Genomic DNA, 14339 nt, shown 5'->3' on the forward strand with positions numbered 1-14339 from the left:
GAATCAACATTAGCTTGGCTTTAGGAGATGGAGAGAACTGAGGGATTTGAAAAGTTGTAAAAGCAAAGTGGAGATGGTGTTTTTATTACTCAAAGGTGTTTTATTGAACAGATAGACTGTCTAACAGAGTTCACTGTAAAGCATCTATTGTGAAGCGTCGCCTTCATCTGCACTGTCATGCAAAGCTGAAGCACGACCAAAACAATGTTGCATGCCTTTTTGTGTTTTAACCGGTAAAGGGACAAAAGTTACATACTGTACCGTAAAATTATTAGTTTAATTACATGAAAGGTCATTAATGGTAAAAAAAAAAGTTTTAGAAAAATAACACAAGACTTCCCTTTAACAGCCTGTTGGGCAGGATGGACTGCCTTTGGAAGCAGATGCTTCAAGTTTTTCTATAATCCTCAAACATGGAGTGATGCAGAGGTATGATACATTCATCTTCTAATATGACATAAAAATCATATAAGTATATTCTTGGTGAAATACAACTTAAGCTCTGTAAACATCTGTGACACCTGTTAATTATTGCAGGAAAATAATTTCATCTTGTTCCTCAGTTTAAAAACAAAAATATGTTAACAGTAAAGAAATTACAATGGAGCTCTAGGGTGTAAACATATATCACTGATAATAAAACATCACAATGGTATGAAAATAAAGACAACACATTTCATGTTATCATGAGAGGATAACTGAAAAACTTTATATATTTGAAGTTATATCTAATCTACATCTACAGTATAGTCACGATGCGGTAGGAACGGGGAGAAAGCAGGATACACATGCAGGGGAAAGCAGGCTGCGCAGGCGACCAGGGCGGAGCAGACTGTGCAGACGGCCATGGAGGTGAAGACCCTTCGGGCTGAGACGACCCTTCAAGCGGCCAGGGCGGAGACGACCCTTCAAGCGGCCAGGGCGGAGACGACCCTTCAGGCGAAGACAACCATTCAGGCGGCCAGGGCGGAGACAACCCTTCAGGCGGCCATGGCGGAGCTGGCTGAAGAGGCGACCATGGCGGCGCGGCCTCCATGGTCAAATCGCGGGACCTATTGCCCCCCCCCCCCCCCAAAAAAAATTTCTTGGAGACCACTACGGAGTCATAGGTTGGGGCAGGCACCGGCTCAGGAACAGACACCGGCTCAAGAACGAGCATGTCGGCGGCCATCTCTGGTGAGGGCTGAGGTTTACGCGTGTACGTAAAAATACACGCATATTCTCATGAGATCACGTTGTCCATGCACAGCCTGATAGGTGCAGGTAGATGGCAGGAACGGATTTAAAAGACAAAAATTCAAAACACTCTACTGCACACTATTGACTTTACTCTTTTATTTATTCAAAGCGAGCAACACGTTTCGCATATAGCGTCCTCAGGTTCGCTCAGTTAATGGTCTGAGCTCTCATGTTAATTACCTGTCACATGATCAGTTGTTCTTAAAGTCATAATATTTTAAATGCCAATATCCAACACATTCCCATAAATACCCAGTTAAGAAAATATAAGTCACAACCTCAAATAAATCAACACAATATACATAATTGTCATCATCAAATATACATAATTATCATCATCAAAAGCCTAACAAGAGCAAAACGTTTTGTAGAAATATATATATACATATACACATTACAGACATACATCATCAATATGTCCACAATGTTACATGCACTGCAGTGAGGATAATAGTCAATACCCTTGACTACGTAAAAGGTTACGTTTTGTTTGTTTGTTTTGTTTTGTTTGTTTGCGTAGTGTTGGCGCCAATGAGCACATCTACCACATCTATAATTCCCATAGACTTGTTGAGAAAGCCAGTTTGTCTATGTGGGTTCCTGACACATACTCAGCATATTTATATGGTATTAACTTAAAAACAAGCAAATAATATTTCTTTGAAACAGGTAAATAGCAATATCAATATCCAAAACACGTTCATCAGCTATGTATCTATTGTTATCTTCATAGTTATCGTCCTTACATTTATTAATTAATTTATTTAAAAAAAAAAAAACTTTTTTTACATTTATGCATTTGGCAGACGCTTGAATTGCATTTCAAGGTACACATCTACATTCTTATCAGTTCTTGCTTTCCCTGGGAATCAAGCCAGTGACTTTGGTGTTGCAAGTGCCCTCAGACAGGACACATAAGCCCTCAAAATCACACACACTACAACATTGTCTCAGACACTGGTGCAATAAATTCAAAACAACATTTCCAAAACTGGTAAGTTATGTTATGTGTGCTTTTTGATAAATGGCATTATGGTTTTGAAATTTTAGGTCAAAAGCCTGGTTATAGTGTTTAAGCAATCGAGAAAAACTGTAATAACAAGCAACCACTTTTGATCACATTAGTCAATTTTACTTTATGATGATGAGTGATGTATCACCTGACCATCTTTGTTAGCTAATAGTGACCTACCACATTCAGCAGAGTTATTAGAATGTCAATAGTGTATTACTCATTTGTTGCTGTGTAGTTATTCATTAATGAAGGAACAGTATTCAAAGGTCATACCATTCATAGTATATTCCAGTAAGCTACTTTCTCGAAAACAACAAATATTACCCAGAATTCATTGTTTTCCACGGTATCTACGGTTCATTACAGTCTTAATGGAAAATGTATGTTACGGTCAGAATGTGGCAGTTTTTTTTACAGCAAGGTTTTACAGTGTAAATATTTGTACATATTTGCTGATGACAGCAACAATCCTCCATTCATTCCAGGAGAACAAAGAGCATCTTATGAAGAGTGTGAGTAATAAACCATGTACATACTGTAAAACATGCACACTGATGCAATTACAGAATAGATGAATAATATCTATTTATTTATTCTGTATACATACCAATAACACACATAAAAGACACAACACAATAATGGTATTATAACAGAAGTGGCTCAAGTTCAAACTATACAAAAACAGTGTTTGCACAGGAAGAGCATGTGATGGATGATGCTGATAAACACACTCCCTTCCAGTATATAAAAAGATGAACCAGGGCTCCGCTCCACAACACAATATCCAGACGTTGACATTGATCTACTGAACTGGTTCGTGTCACAAAAATAAAACTTTGTAATAATTAATTCTGTATATTTCTGTTTCAGTATTCAGAGAAACAATGGTGGCCTGGACTGTCTACCTGTCTCTCTGTCTTCTCATAGCTTTGACTGCTTCAGGTAAGAGTTATTCCACGTTTCACATCATAACTGATATTTTAACATGAACTATAGCACACCTGGGATTCTGTAATGACTAATCAGAAGAAGGAACTAATACAGTATGTGCACTAAAGTAAACCTAAGTTTGTTTCTTAATTATTATGATGACATTTAGACAATAAAACAACAACAATTATATTAGCTAACGTTATTGATTCTTATGAATGTATTTTATATTTGTATTTGTTGACAATAAACAAATACACATGTTAAATCTGTAGTATATTTATTATTATTAATATTAGTAGTAGTAGCAGGGCCGTTTCTAGGCATAGGCATTCTAGGTGGTCGCCTAGACCGCCTCACCAATAGATTTGTTTTATTTATATGTATTTTATTATTATTATTATTATTATTATTATTATTATTATTATTATTTCATACTTTTGCTATTTCGAGGCATTATGATTACTTGCGAGTATCTGAGTGACAAGTCTCCCTGGTGATAGTGGCCGCTGCTGTTAGAGAAATGAGATGTAGCCTAGAAGGCGGCAGGGAACATCGTCATAGCCGAAAAGGTCAAAGCCATCAGGGGCTCAGTATCATAAAAAGAAAACAGGATGAGAAAAAGAAAGCGAAATATACAGGTATGTTACTAAGGGGTTAATTGTTCTACTACAAGCTGGTCGCTCCATCATCACGAGCAAAACATGACGGTGACTGCATATTAGCACCACGGGACGGATTTACCACACGTAATGCTCATTTCAGCAGCGGAATATTATAGCATAGTACAGAAAAAAAAAAAAAAACATTATCAGAGGTGGCTGTTTAGTGTAATTGACCAAGTGATAGTGTCATAACCATGACAAGTTTGATAACCAGTGTGGACCTGCCAAAAAACAGTTTCAACATAATTTTTTTTTTTTTTTTTATGAGTTTTACATTAATTCAGTTTAATTAAACTTATGCATACATAAATAACTGACAGGGATTGTGATTTGGGTGTGTAGATTATGAGAATCTGTTTGTTTATGCTGAAGAGTTTTATATTAAAGGGTTTGTTCACCCAAAAATGAAAATTCTGTCAGTAATTACTCACCCTCATGTTGTTCCAACCCCGTAAGACCTTCGTTCATCTTCGGAACACAAATTAAGATATTTTTGATTAAATCTGAGAGCTGTCTCACTCCTCCACAGGCTTATGGACACTATAACTTGCTGGCCCAGAAAATGTATTAAAGAGATCGTTAATATAGTCCAAGTGACTCCAGTGGCTCAATCTTAAGTTTATAAAGCGACGAGAATACTTTTTGTGCGCAAAAACAAACAAAAATAACGACTTTATTCCACTATTCATTTCATTCTCTCTCTGTGCCTCGAGTGAGTTCACGTAGTGTTTTTGCGCAGCGCGTCTGTGTTGCACGTCACCACGTAGGCTCACTATTGGGCGATGCTGGTCATGTGTGTGATGCGTGTGACGTGCAACACAGACGCGCTACGCAAAAACACTACGTGAAAAGACTCGAGGCCCAGAGAGAAGGAAATGAAAAAGTATTCTTGTCGCTTTATAAACTTAAGACTGAGCCACTGGAGTCACTTGGACTATATTAACGATGTCTTTAATACATTTTCTGGGCCAGCAAGTTATAGTGTCCATAAGCCTGTGGAGGAGTGAGACAGCTCTCAGATTTCATCAAAAATATCTTAATTTGTGTTCTGAAGATGAACGAAAGTCTTACGGGGTTGGAACAACATGAGGGTGAGTAATTACTGACAGAATTTTCATTTTTGGGTGAACTAACCCTTTAATGGTTCAAACATGTCAAATCATGACAGGTGCAAACGACACATTTTTGGAGATACACATGACAAATGCTACTGTAGGAAGAGAAGCATCAGAGGCAAGCCCCAGTCCCAACTGTAAGTGTTTACTTCTTGTTTACAGCTTAAGCTATATAGAATAGTTTCAAAAGTGTTTATAATGGTATGTGGCAATGCCATGTCTGATTGTACATGTGAAGACAACACATCGGACTCAGAGGCAGGCAGTGGATTGACACCAGGGGATTCTGGCCAGACTACACCATCAGCAGGTGTGTGCATGTTTCTCATATGAAATATTGCTGTAATAGTTACTCTCATACACTTGATAGGGTACTAAATAATTATAGAACACAAGTGAGTGGTGTATTGCTATTGATCAGTGTATCAATATTGTTGTGTTAAAGTAATTTCGTTTTTTTTGCATTTCAATTATTTGCCTGTTTTTTTCTGGTGAAGTTTAATACACAGTATATTTTTACATGTTTTAATTTGGGCAATTTTGCAATAATTATTAAATGTTTTCCTTAATGTTATGTTTTGTTTTTTTATGGATGGTGCAAAACGTTGCTATGGTGTTGGGAGGGTGGAGCCATAGGTTAACAAAAACAAAATACTTTGATTAGTGCAACATCTTAAATGTATTTTCACATCATGATGTTTCTTTGTTAAAATATTGTTTTAATCCTTTATTTAAGGTACACTATGTAGCTTTTTTGTTCAAAATAAACAAAATTGTAAGTAATGAGTCAAATACATCATCAATCCTTCTTACAAAACATGATTCACTGGTTCACTATGGTAAGCCTGTTATAAGTGTTTATATTTTAGACCTGTCGGACCAGTTTTCATGGGTAATTGCGTATACATCACTCGCCCGTGCGTGTCTCGTCATATATACGTAAATAGAGAAAAGTTGCTCCGGCTACTTTGCCATGCGTCTGGTGTGTGAGTGGCAGGGGTTAGCTTTCACATGAGCAAGAAAGGAAGAGATGGAGCAGCTAAATCTCCAACCTCTTGAGATTCACCCTGTAGACTTTGAAAAAAAACAACAAAAAACACACCTACGGGTGTCTTCACACCTGTTTTAAACAAACACCGAACAGACGAGAGTCTGCTGGAGAAAAGAGAACGAGACAGAGCTCGTGATAAAACAAGAATCAACATCAGCTTGGCTTTAGGAGATGGAGAGAACTGAGGGATTTGAAAAGTTGTAAAAGCGAAGTGGAGATGATGGTGTTTTTATTACTCAAAGGTGTTTTATTGAACAGATAGACTGTCTAACAGAGTTCACTGTAAAGCATCTATTGTGAAGCGTCGCCAAAACAATGTTGCATGCCTTTTTGTTTTTTTACCGGTAAAGGGACAAAAGTTACATACTGTACCTTTAAATTATTAATTTAATTACATGAAAGGTCATTAATGGTAAAAAAAAAGTTAAAAAAAAGAACATACAAAACTTCCCTTTAACAGCCTGTATGGACGGGTGGACTGCCTTTGGAAGCAGATGCTTCAAGTTTTTCAATAACCTTCAAACATGGAGTGATGCAGAGGTATGATACATTCATCTTCTAATATGACATAAAAATCATATAAGTATATTCTTGGTTAAATACAACTTAAGCTCTGTAAACATCTGTGACACCTGTTAATTATTGCAGGAAAATAATTTCATCTTGTTCCTCAGTTAAAAAAAAAAAAAAAAAAAATGTTAACAGTAAAGAAATTACAATGGAGCTCTAGGATGTAAACATATATCACTGATAATAAAACATCACAATGGTATGAAAATAAAGACAACACATTTCATGTTATCATGAGAGGATAACTGAAAAACTTTATATATGTGAAGTTATATCTAATCTAAATCTACAGTATAACCAGAACATTTTCTAGAAAAGTAGTCCCACCTCTAATGGCAGATTTTAGACTTAACCAAATCAAAAAATAAACAGCACGAGTAAAACTTATTTCAATGGTAACTGAAGGCATGTCACAGATTTTGGAATATTAATTTAAAATAATACCTTTTTTTTATTATAAATAGTGGTGTTTGTTCATGTCTCCGCCTCTACAGAAATTATGTTTGGAGATGGAGGGGAACCTTGCTTCTGTGCACAGCCATCAGGAGTACGCTTTTATACAGAACCTGATTAGATCTGAAACTAAGGCCTCAACTCATACCTGGATCGGAGGCCATGATGCTGTTCAAGTATACAATTTTTTTTTTTTGATCATGCTTTTTGTGCTACTGGGCATTTACAGTTACATTAAAAAAAAAAATTCAAAATGCGTAAAGATAGATGTGTTTTTATCTTTTTTTTTTTTTTGGTTCTTATAATAGTTAGTTTAGGGCATTGGCAACCATGAGATGGGCACCACCACATAAGCCCTTTCTTAAGTATTTTTAACATATTCTTCACTGATACCCTGTTTGTGAAATAATTTCTGTTCATTTCTGTTTAGATTTCTGACATTTTTAAAGTGGAGACAGGGTCAATGCTAATGTGAAATAATCTTTTAGATGAATAAAGATAAAATTAAGCCATGTGAGCTGTGGACATAAACACAATGTCTTTTTTCTCTTCTGTTCACAGGAGGGAGTTTGGTTCTGGAGTGATGGATCCAAAATGAACTATGAAATATGGTCGTCTGGAGAGCCCAATAACAATGGTGGAAAAGAGAACTGCATTGAGATGAACTATGGCAGTAAGTAACTGCTGTTAATGCTCATAAACTATCTAAATAGACTAAATAAACAATTCGTTTATTTTTATTTTTATATATAATCAAATGATTAAATGATTAAAACAATGATTAACACAAATGATAAAAACAAATATTTTGTTCTGTCTTGCAACAGATGGCAACTGGAATGATGACCAATGTACTATAAAGAAGCCGTTTGTGTGTGTGAAGTGAACCAGCATGTGAAAAATCAATAGAAGAAACACCTTTAACTCATTTACTTTCCTTTAGAAATGTTCAATGGAGGTAATAAATGTGTTTTAAAGAAGGTTCATTTTGTTTCTTTGATTGTGTTTTGTTAATGACAAGTTAATGACTTGGTGACGCCTGTTAAACACCATTTTTTTTTATAATTTGTGTATCACTCCACAGTCTCTCTTTTTTCACACTAACACAAGTTAGAATAAGTAATTTGGCATCCTAAAATGGCACCAAGAGTTAAAACAACAACAAAAACACACACAGAGATTGCTAGAATAAATCCCAATAAATAAATAAATGAATAAACAAGTAAAATTATAATGTGAAAAAGTTAGTCACTGTGGAAGAAGTTTAATATGTTCTATATGTTTGCATTTAATTATATTTATAGAATCTTAGAAATATGATGGTAATTAGATTAATGTAGTGTTGATACATACCCTTATGAATATGTATGTGTATGACCTTGTATATGACCTGACAAAAGTTAATGTGTGACTAAGTGTATGATCGAGACAGAGAGTCTCCATTCAAGGGTATAATATGATTAATATGAGACAAATCTAAACAGTGTGTTAGTTATGGCAGAGAGATATCTTCATTTACCCTCTGGAAAACAGCCTTGGGGGAGGAACAACTATAAAGAAGGAAAGATGCCCCCACTCGTGGTCACACTCTGCAAGCTCTTTGTAATGACTGTATGACTGCTGACCTTTCCTTGCAAGAAAATAAATAACCTTAAAGACAATTGATACATGTTTGTCTCTTATTCGGTAATATAAATTTGTTTGCCACCACATCACACTCACCCAATATATATTAAAGCCACTCTTATTTTGTGTCTCACTACCAGGTTATTGTCCTGTACCTTTAATAAATGTCAAGTATTTACTCCACTTTCTCCAAAACCAAGTAGTCTATATGACATTTTTTCATATGCATCAACTTTCTGTAAGGCATGAAGGACGGCGATCATGGCAAATCCACAGACTAACTCGTGATGACGTGATTGGCTGCCAAAAAAACCCTGTTAATCTTTAAGGTTTTATAAATTTAGATTTTATTTATTTATTTATATGTATTGTTTTATTTATTTTAAAGTTTTTATGGGATACCAAATAAAATATACGTTTTATTTTTCATAAACACAAACTGCCCTCCACCCAGTGTTATTCCATCCAGTTACATTTTAACACACATTGTGTGTTAAAAATCTACACAACATGTGTCAAAATACCATAAACACACTCTGTTGTTTTTAACACATCTCTTTTTACAGTGTGTAGACTTTAAGATCCTGTACGCAACGTCTCTTTAAAAACTAATGTGCAGATAACGGCGACATTGCTGATCTCGTGCTGTACAACCACAATCATAAAAACCTTTTTAAAAGTCACCAATCAGACATTACACACTTGCTGAGATTAACAATACTGTATAATATTATCATATGATTATATTTTTCATAGCACATGGCTATTCTTGCTGCTTCAAAATAAACACACAGTTAGTGTAACCAGAGAAAAACTAATGTTAAAGAGTCAAGGGCCCAAATAAAGCTGACACTAATCACGATTCTGGTGACTTCAAATGAAACATTCAATGAAACGTCTACATTTAAACATCTGTTAATTCTCAACAAGCACTTCTGTAGACGTCTGACAGAAATAAAGTCGATCTGGTGACGACATAAGGGGGAAATTCAAGATCAACCCCATTTTTTCAAAGGCAGAGAAAGATAGCCAAAGCTCGGTTTACACCGACTGAAATTTCTAGCCACTTGGGGACCATATACAGGCTAGGGGAACTCATATTAATGTTAAAAAACCTTTTCATGGAATGGGACCTTTAACACATCTCTTTTTACAGAGTAGACAGAGAAGAAAGGACACCGACTGAAAGCCCTTGAGAAAGTCCAGTGATTAAATGATGAACAAAAAAGACATTGGGTGAGATGAAAGAAAGCTGGAGAGTGTTGGCGAGTAATGGAGGCTTTCCTCACGTCGCAGGTTTGTAGTGTTGAGGGCAGAGCGATTTCAGGTGCGGGTCCTTGCAAAAACTACAAACATGTGAGAATTTACACTTAGGATAAGTCCAAACAGATTTGTTGAAATGATTACACCATTAAAGGAAATGATGGACAGGCCTCTTATATCTAATGGAGCGTCTACAGATTCAGCACCATGGACAGCAGACCCGGCAGATTCAGCACCATGGACAGCAGATCCGCCACATTCAGCACCATGGAGAGCGGCTGGAGCTTTAGCCAGTAACAGACTAATCTGGTGTTGAATACAGAGATGTCTCCACAGTTATCAGATGTGTTATTATGTGTGGAGACTCAGTAACAGCAGCAGCTGGAGACGAAACATATACTCGAAACCAGCGCTGGAACTGGAGAGGCAATGATGAGACGCTGAAGGAGGAGAAGACGCGGCAGTGCAAATCCATTTACTGAATTATACTAACTTGACTGCTTCATTTCCACTGTAAGAGTGTCATTAAAATGCTTCGTGTTGCAGTTACATCAGAATCAGCTCTTCCTCATCCTCTGGTCAGCTGGAAAACCCAAAGCTAGAGCTGATGTGTGCTAACAAGTTTCTATAACTCGTTCATTTGGACAATCAGTGTGAAATTAATCTGATGAACTCTTGTGACACTGAACAGAGAATGATACAAACATGAACTGTAATTGCCCAGTGGTTTTGTTGTTCAGACACACACAGGGCAGAAGTGGAAGTTCAAAGGTCATCAGTGAGAGTTTGAGGGCAGAATTAGAGATTTTGATCACAGTATTGTGTAATAAACATTATTTTCATGAGATATATTTTAGTAATGTCTAAGTAATGAATTTGAGTAAAGACTGAAATACTGTCAGCGAATTAAAAAATCTGCTATGGATCATTTCAGTTTTATCATTTCAATTAATTTCAAGTCAAAACTATATTTTTCATAATACGAGGTCTGTATTAAACAAGTGTAAAAGGACACTGGACAAGGTCAGTAAATTCAGTGATGTGGACATTATTGAGTGAAGTAGTTTCCACTGGAGTTATTTTGATATAAATCAGATCGACGGCTCTGAGATGTTTAATTTGCCGTTTATTTCTCACACTTTCCTCCAACCGTTTGATCACCAGCACTGCGCTTACAAACACATTCATATATGCACTTCAATCATATTTCAACAATCTATCATTAATATTCGTATCACAGATCTTTTTCAGTTCATGATGGAGATTAAGCTGTTTTTATTAGTAATAAACTATAATATTCATCAAGCATTTTGAACTTTATCATTTAGGCATATGTTCAGAAATATGTTTTTTTGTAGTTCAAATCATGTATGAGGAACTGGATCTTGTCTTTAACTCTCGTCTGGTGTATTTGATGATTATATCTGTGATCTGAATCTGAGAGAAGACATAAGAGTCTCATTCTTTATCTGCTTCATTATATGTATTTATCTAAACTCTCAATAGCTTCTTGTTTTAAGTATTTTCTCCATTCAGCTGGAATCTCACCACTCCCCTCAAATGTTTTACTGTAGTGTTTTTCCAGATCTTTCTGGAATCTGCACACAAACCACTTCCAGTAGTTCAGTTCAGAGAGATCAGGGCTGATGCTCCAGTCTGCATAATCTCCTCCTGCTCTTCTGTAGTCTCTATATTTAAACCTTCCATGTGGTGTATTAAAATCCTGATGACTTGCTACTAAATTTGTGCAAATATTAGGACAGAGATTCAGTGTTGGATAGTTCAAAACATATAAATAATTAGTCATTTCTGAACATTGACTCACAGTTTTTATTCACCTTTTTCTCACGTTTTCTCAATAAAATTAATAAAAGTATAGAATATAATAGCATATTTCTAATAGGGGCACATTGTAACGCAGTGTGACAACATGCCCCCGCCTGCACAACTGGGATTTAAACCCGGCTAGTGTCTTCTGCTAGTTAGCGAAACATTAAATAACTATATCAACTGTTAAATAACATCTTGGAGATTAAAATAATATTAGATTTGTCTTATTTTAAATAAACACAAAAAAAAAAAGATGAAAAATTAACTTAAGTAAGACATTTACTTTTGGTATGGTTTAATAAATGTCTGTGGATATGTTCCAAAAATAAATAATTTTGGCGGAATTTTTGTTTTCTATATAGTGTTGATATGGCAACTAGTAAATACACAAAGTTTCGTCATCCAAGCATGTGCGAAAGTATTTAAAACAAGCGTGTTAGGTTGTGCCCCGCGCTCCCCTATTTATGTTTGTCTCTCTCAAAGAATTCTGACATTGATTTTTTCACTTCTTCACTTGTCTTTTTCAGTTCTCTTTGAAGATCAGTTTCCTTAACCTCATCAACCGCTTCATTGTCTATTTTGTTGTGTAGTTTGTTCTCAGTTTCCCTCGTGGCACTGCGAAGACTCCAGGACCACTTGCTGTATTCGAGCTACAGTCTCCTGTAGGCTGAAATCTCCAGAGAATTTCTGAAGCTGAAGACGAATCGTTCATTCAGTAAAGCCTCCCAGAGATCTTTAACACGATCTTTTAGGTTTATCAGCATCATTCCATGTGATTTTGAGGCATGAGATATAATAGTCATCTTGAGGTCTTGTATATTCTCACAGTAGTTTGGGTTTGGTGGTGCCATTGGTGGGCTTCCCTCCCAGAGCTTAGCAAAATACTTCACATCATTCTGAACATCAAATCTAATGACATCACTGAAACGTTCTGCATCAGAGTCTTCCTCTTTAGCAGCGAGTTTTGTCATCTCATCCAGTGTCTGCAGCAGTCGTCTCCTTCCGTCCATGTTTTTCTCTCCAGCTGTGATGTCTGAAACGTTCTGATGCACAAACACACAGCTGGGATTCAGTCTGACCGTCTTCATCCTCATGAAGGCCTGAACAACAATCTGAAGAACGTCCTGCATCTCAGATGGGTTTTCTCCAAAGATGTTGATCAGTGTCAGATTTCCAAGACCAACAACAAATGTGGCCAATTCATTATCATGATGTCTTGTTGATCTTCCAGCCAGTTCTAGAGAACAAAGACCCTCAGTATCAACAACCAGAATATAGTCAAAGTTCATCTGTGTTTTCATCTCGTCTGAGACTCTGACCAGCTGCATGAAAGCTCCTCTGGTGCTCCTGCCAGCACTGACGGCAAACTGGAGCCCAAACATGGCGTTCAGCATGGTGGATTTCCCAGAGCTCTGAAGCCCTAAAACTGACAGCACAAAGACTCTGGTCTGGTGTCCCAGTTTCTGGATGAGTTCATCTAGAACAGCAGAGATCCAGACCAGAGGAACATGAGCAGCATCTCCATCCATCAGCTCCAGTGGAAATCCAGAGATCATCATCTCTGCTGCGAGACTCGGGAGAGAAGAGAAGTGAACCTGCAGGTCTTTCTTTTGTTTCTTCACAGATGAACATGATTCATAGATCTGACCGATCTCCCTCATGATGTGCTCCAAACCAAAAGCTGCAGCTTGAAGATCCTCAGATATTCTCTCAAGTTCAGTTTGTTTAGCTTTGAGTTGTTCAGATTTATTACTGTTGTATTTCAGTCGTAAGACTGCTGACCATTTTTCATTATACTTGTGATGTAGAGCAGAAAGGTCAGCTGATGTGTGTTCATCCAGGAGGATTCCGAACCATTTGAGAAAAAACATCTTCCCATGTTTATTATTTGAGTTCATTTCTTTAATGAATTGCATCATAAAATTATTAATGTCACTTTCATGCTGTTGTTCACGGATTTTCTTCATCTCTGTTTTTTTCACACTTGTTACCGTTTCTATATTTTCTCCTTGAGGTCGATGTAGTTCTTTGTTCTTCTGACTCCACTGATGCCACAGTTTCCCCTGATGAGGCAGAAATGATTCTTTGATTTCTATCAGATGTTTCTCCTTCAGTAAACTCATCATCTGCTGTGCTGCTTCTCTTCCTCTCCTGCAGTCTTCATCATCTTCCTCATCTACTCTGATGCCTGAGTGTTTGGCCACATCTTCAAGTCTGAAAGTGGAAGATGATTCAGAGAGACAATCATTTATCGCTCTTCTGAGTTCTTCAGATACATCTGACTGCTTTCTGTCTTTCAAACCAATCTTGAATTTCCCTTTCTTAACCTGAGTTAAAGAAGATTCACCCTCAGTAAAAAGACAAATGAGTGGCTTTCTCTCACTGTACAGGTTTTGGATTATTGTTGCACTAGCTTCTGTCATTCCTGTCCAGTTTTGGCAGAAGAACAACATTGACTGTGGCCATTTCAGAGAGGATCAGCAGCTGTTTCTCATGGTCTCCTGCATCACCGTGTAGATTACAGAACGCAACACATTCAGTGAATTTATCCGTGTCTTTCCCAGAGGGGCAGAACCAGGCGA

General features: G+C 36.8%; 1 protein-coding gene and 1 pseudogene across 2 annotated transcripts in view; one reads left to right on the plus strand and one right to left on the minus strand.

Annotated features, from left to right (window-relative positions):
* The window catches only part of LOC311304049 (interferon-induced very large GTPase 1-like), a 227048-nt pseudogene that overhangs the window by 116859 nt on the left and 95850 nt on the right, over positions 1-14339 (minus strand). The window lies entirely within an intron of this gene.
* LOC311287171 (galactose-specific lectin nattectin-like) lies at positions 3022-7932 on the plus strand. The gene is made up of 7 exons (XM_084403834.1): positions 3022-3196; positions 5018-5101; positions 5203-5274; positions 6476-6555; positions 7080-7214; positions 7600-7711; positions 7866-7932. The coding sequence occupies exons 1-7, from the start codon at positions 3139-3141 to the stop codon at positions 7922-7924; spliced, it is 600 nt and encodes a 199-aa protein (XP_084259960.1). The 5' UTR covers positions 3022-3138; the 3' UTR covers positions 7925-7932.

The sequence above is a fragment of the Rutilus rutilus genome (assembly GCF_951802725.1).
Source record: "Rutilus rutilus genome assembly, chromosome: 1".
In the NCBI taxonomy this organism is placed as follows: Eukaryota; Metazoa; Chordata; class Actinopteri; order Cypriniformes; family Leuciscidae; genus Rutilus; species Rutilus rutilus.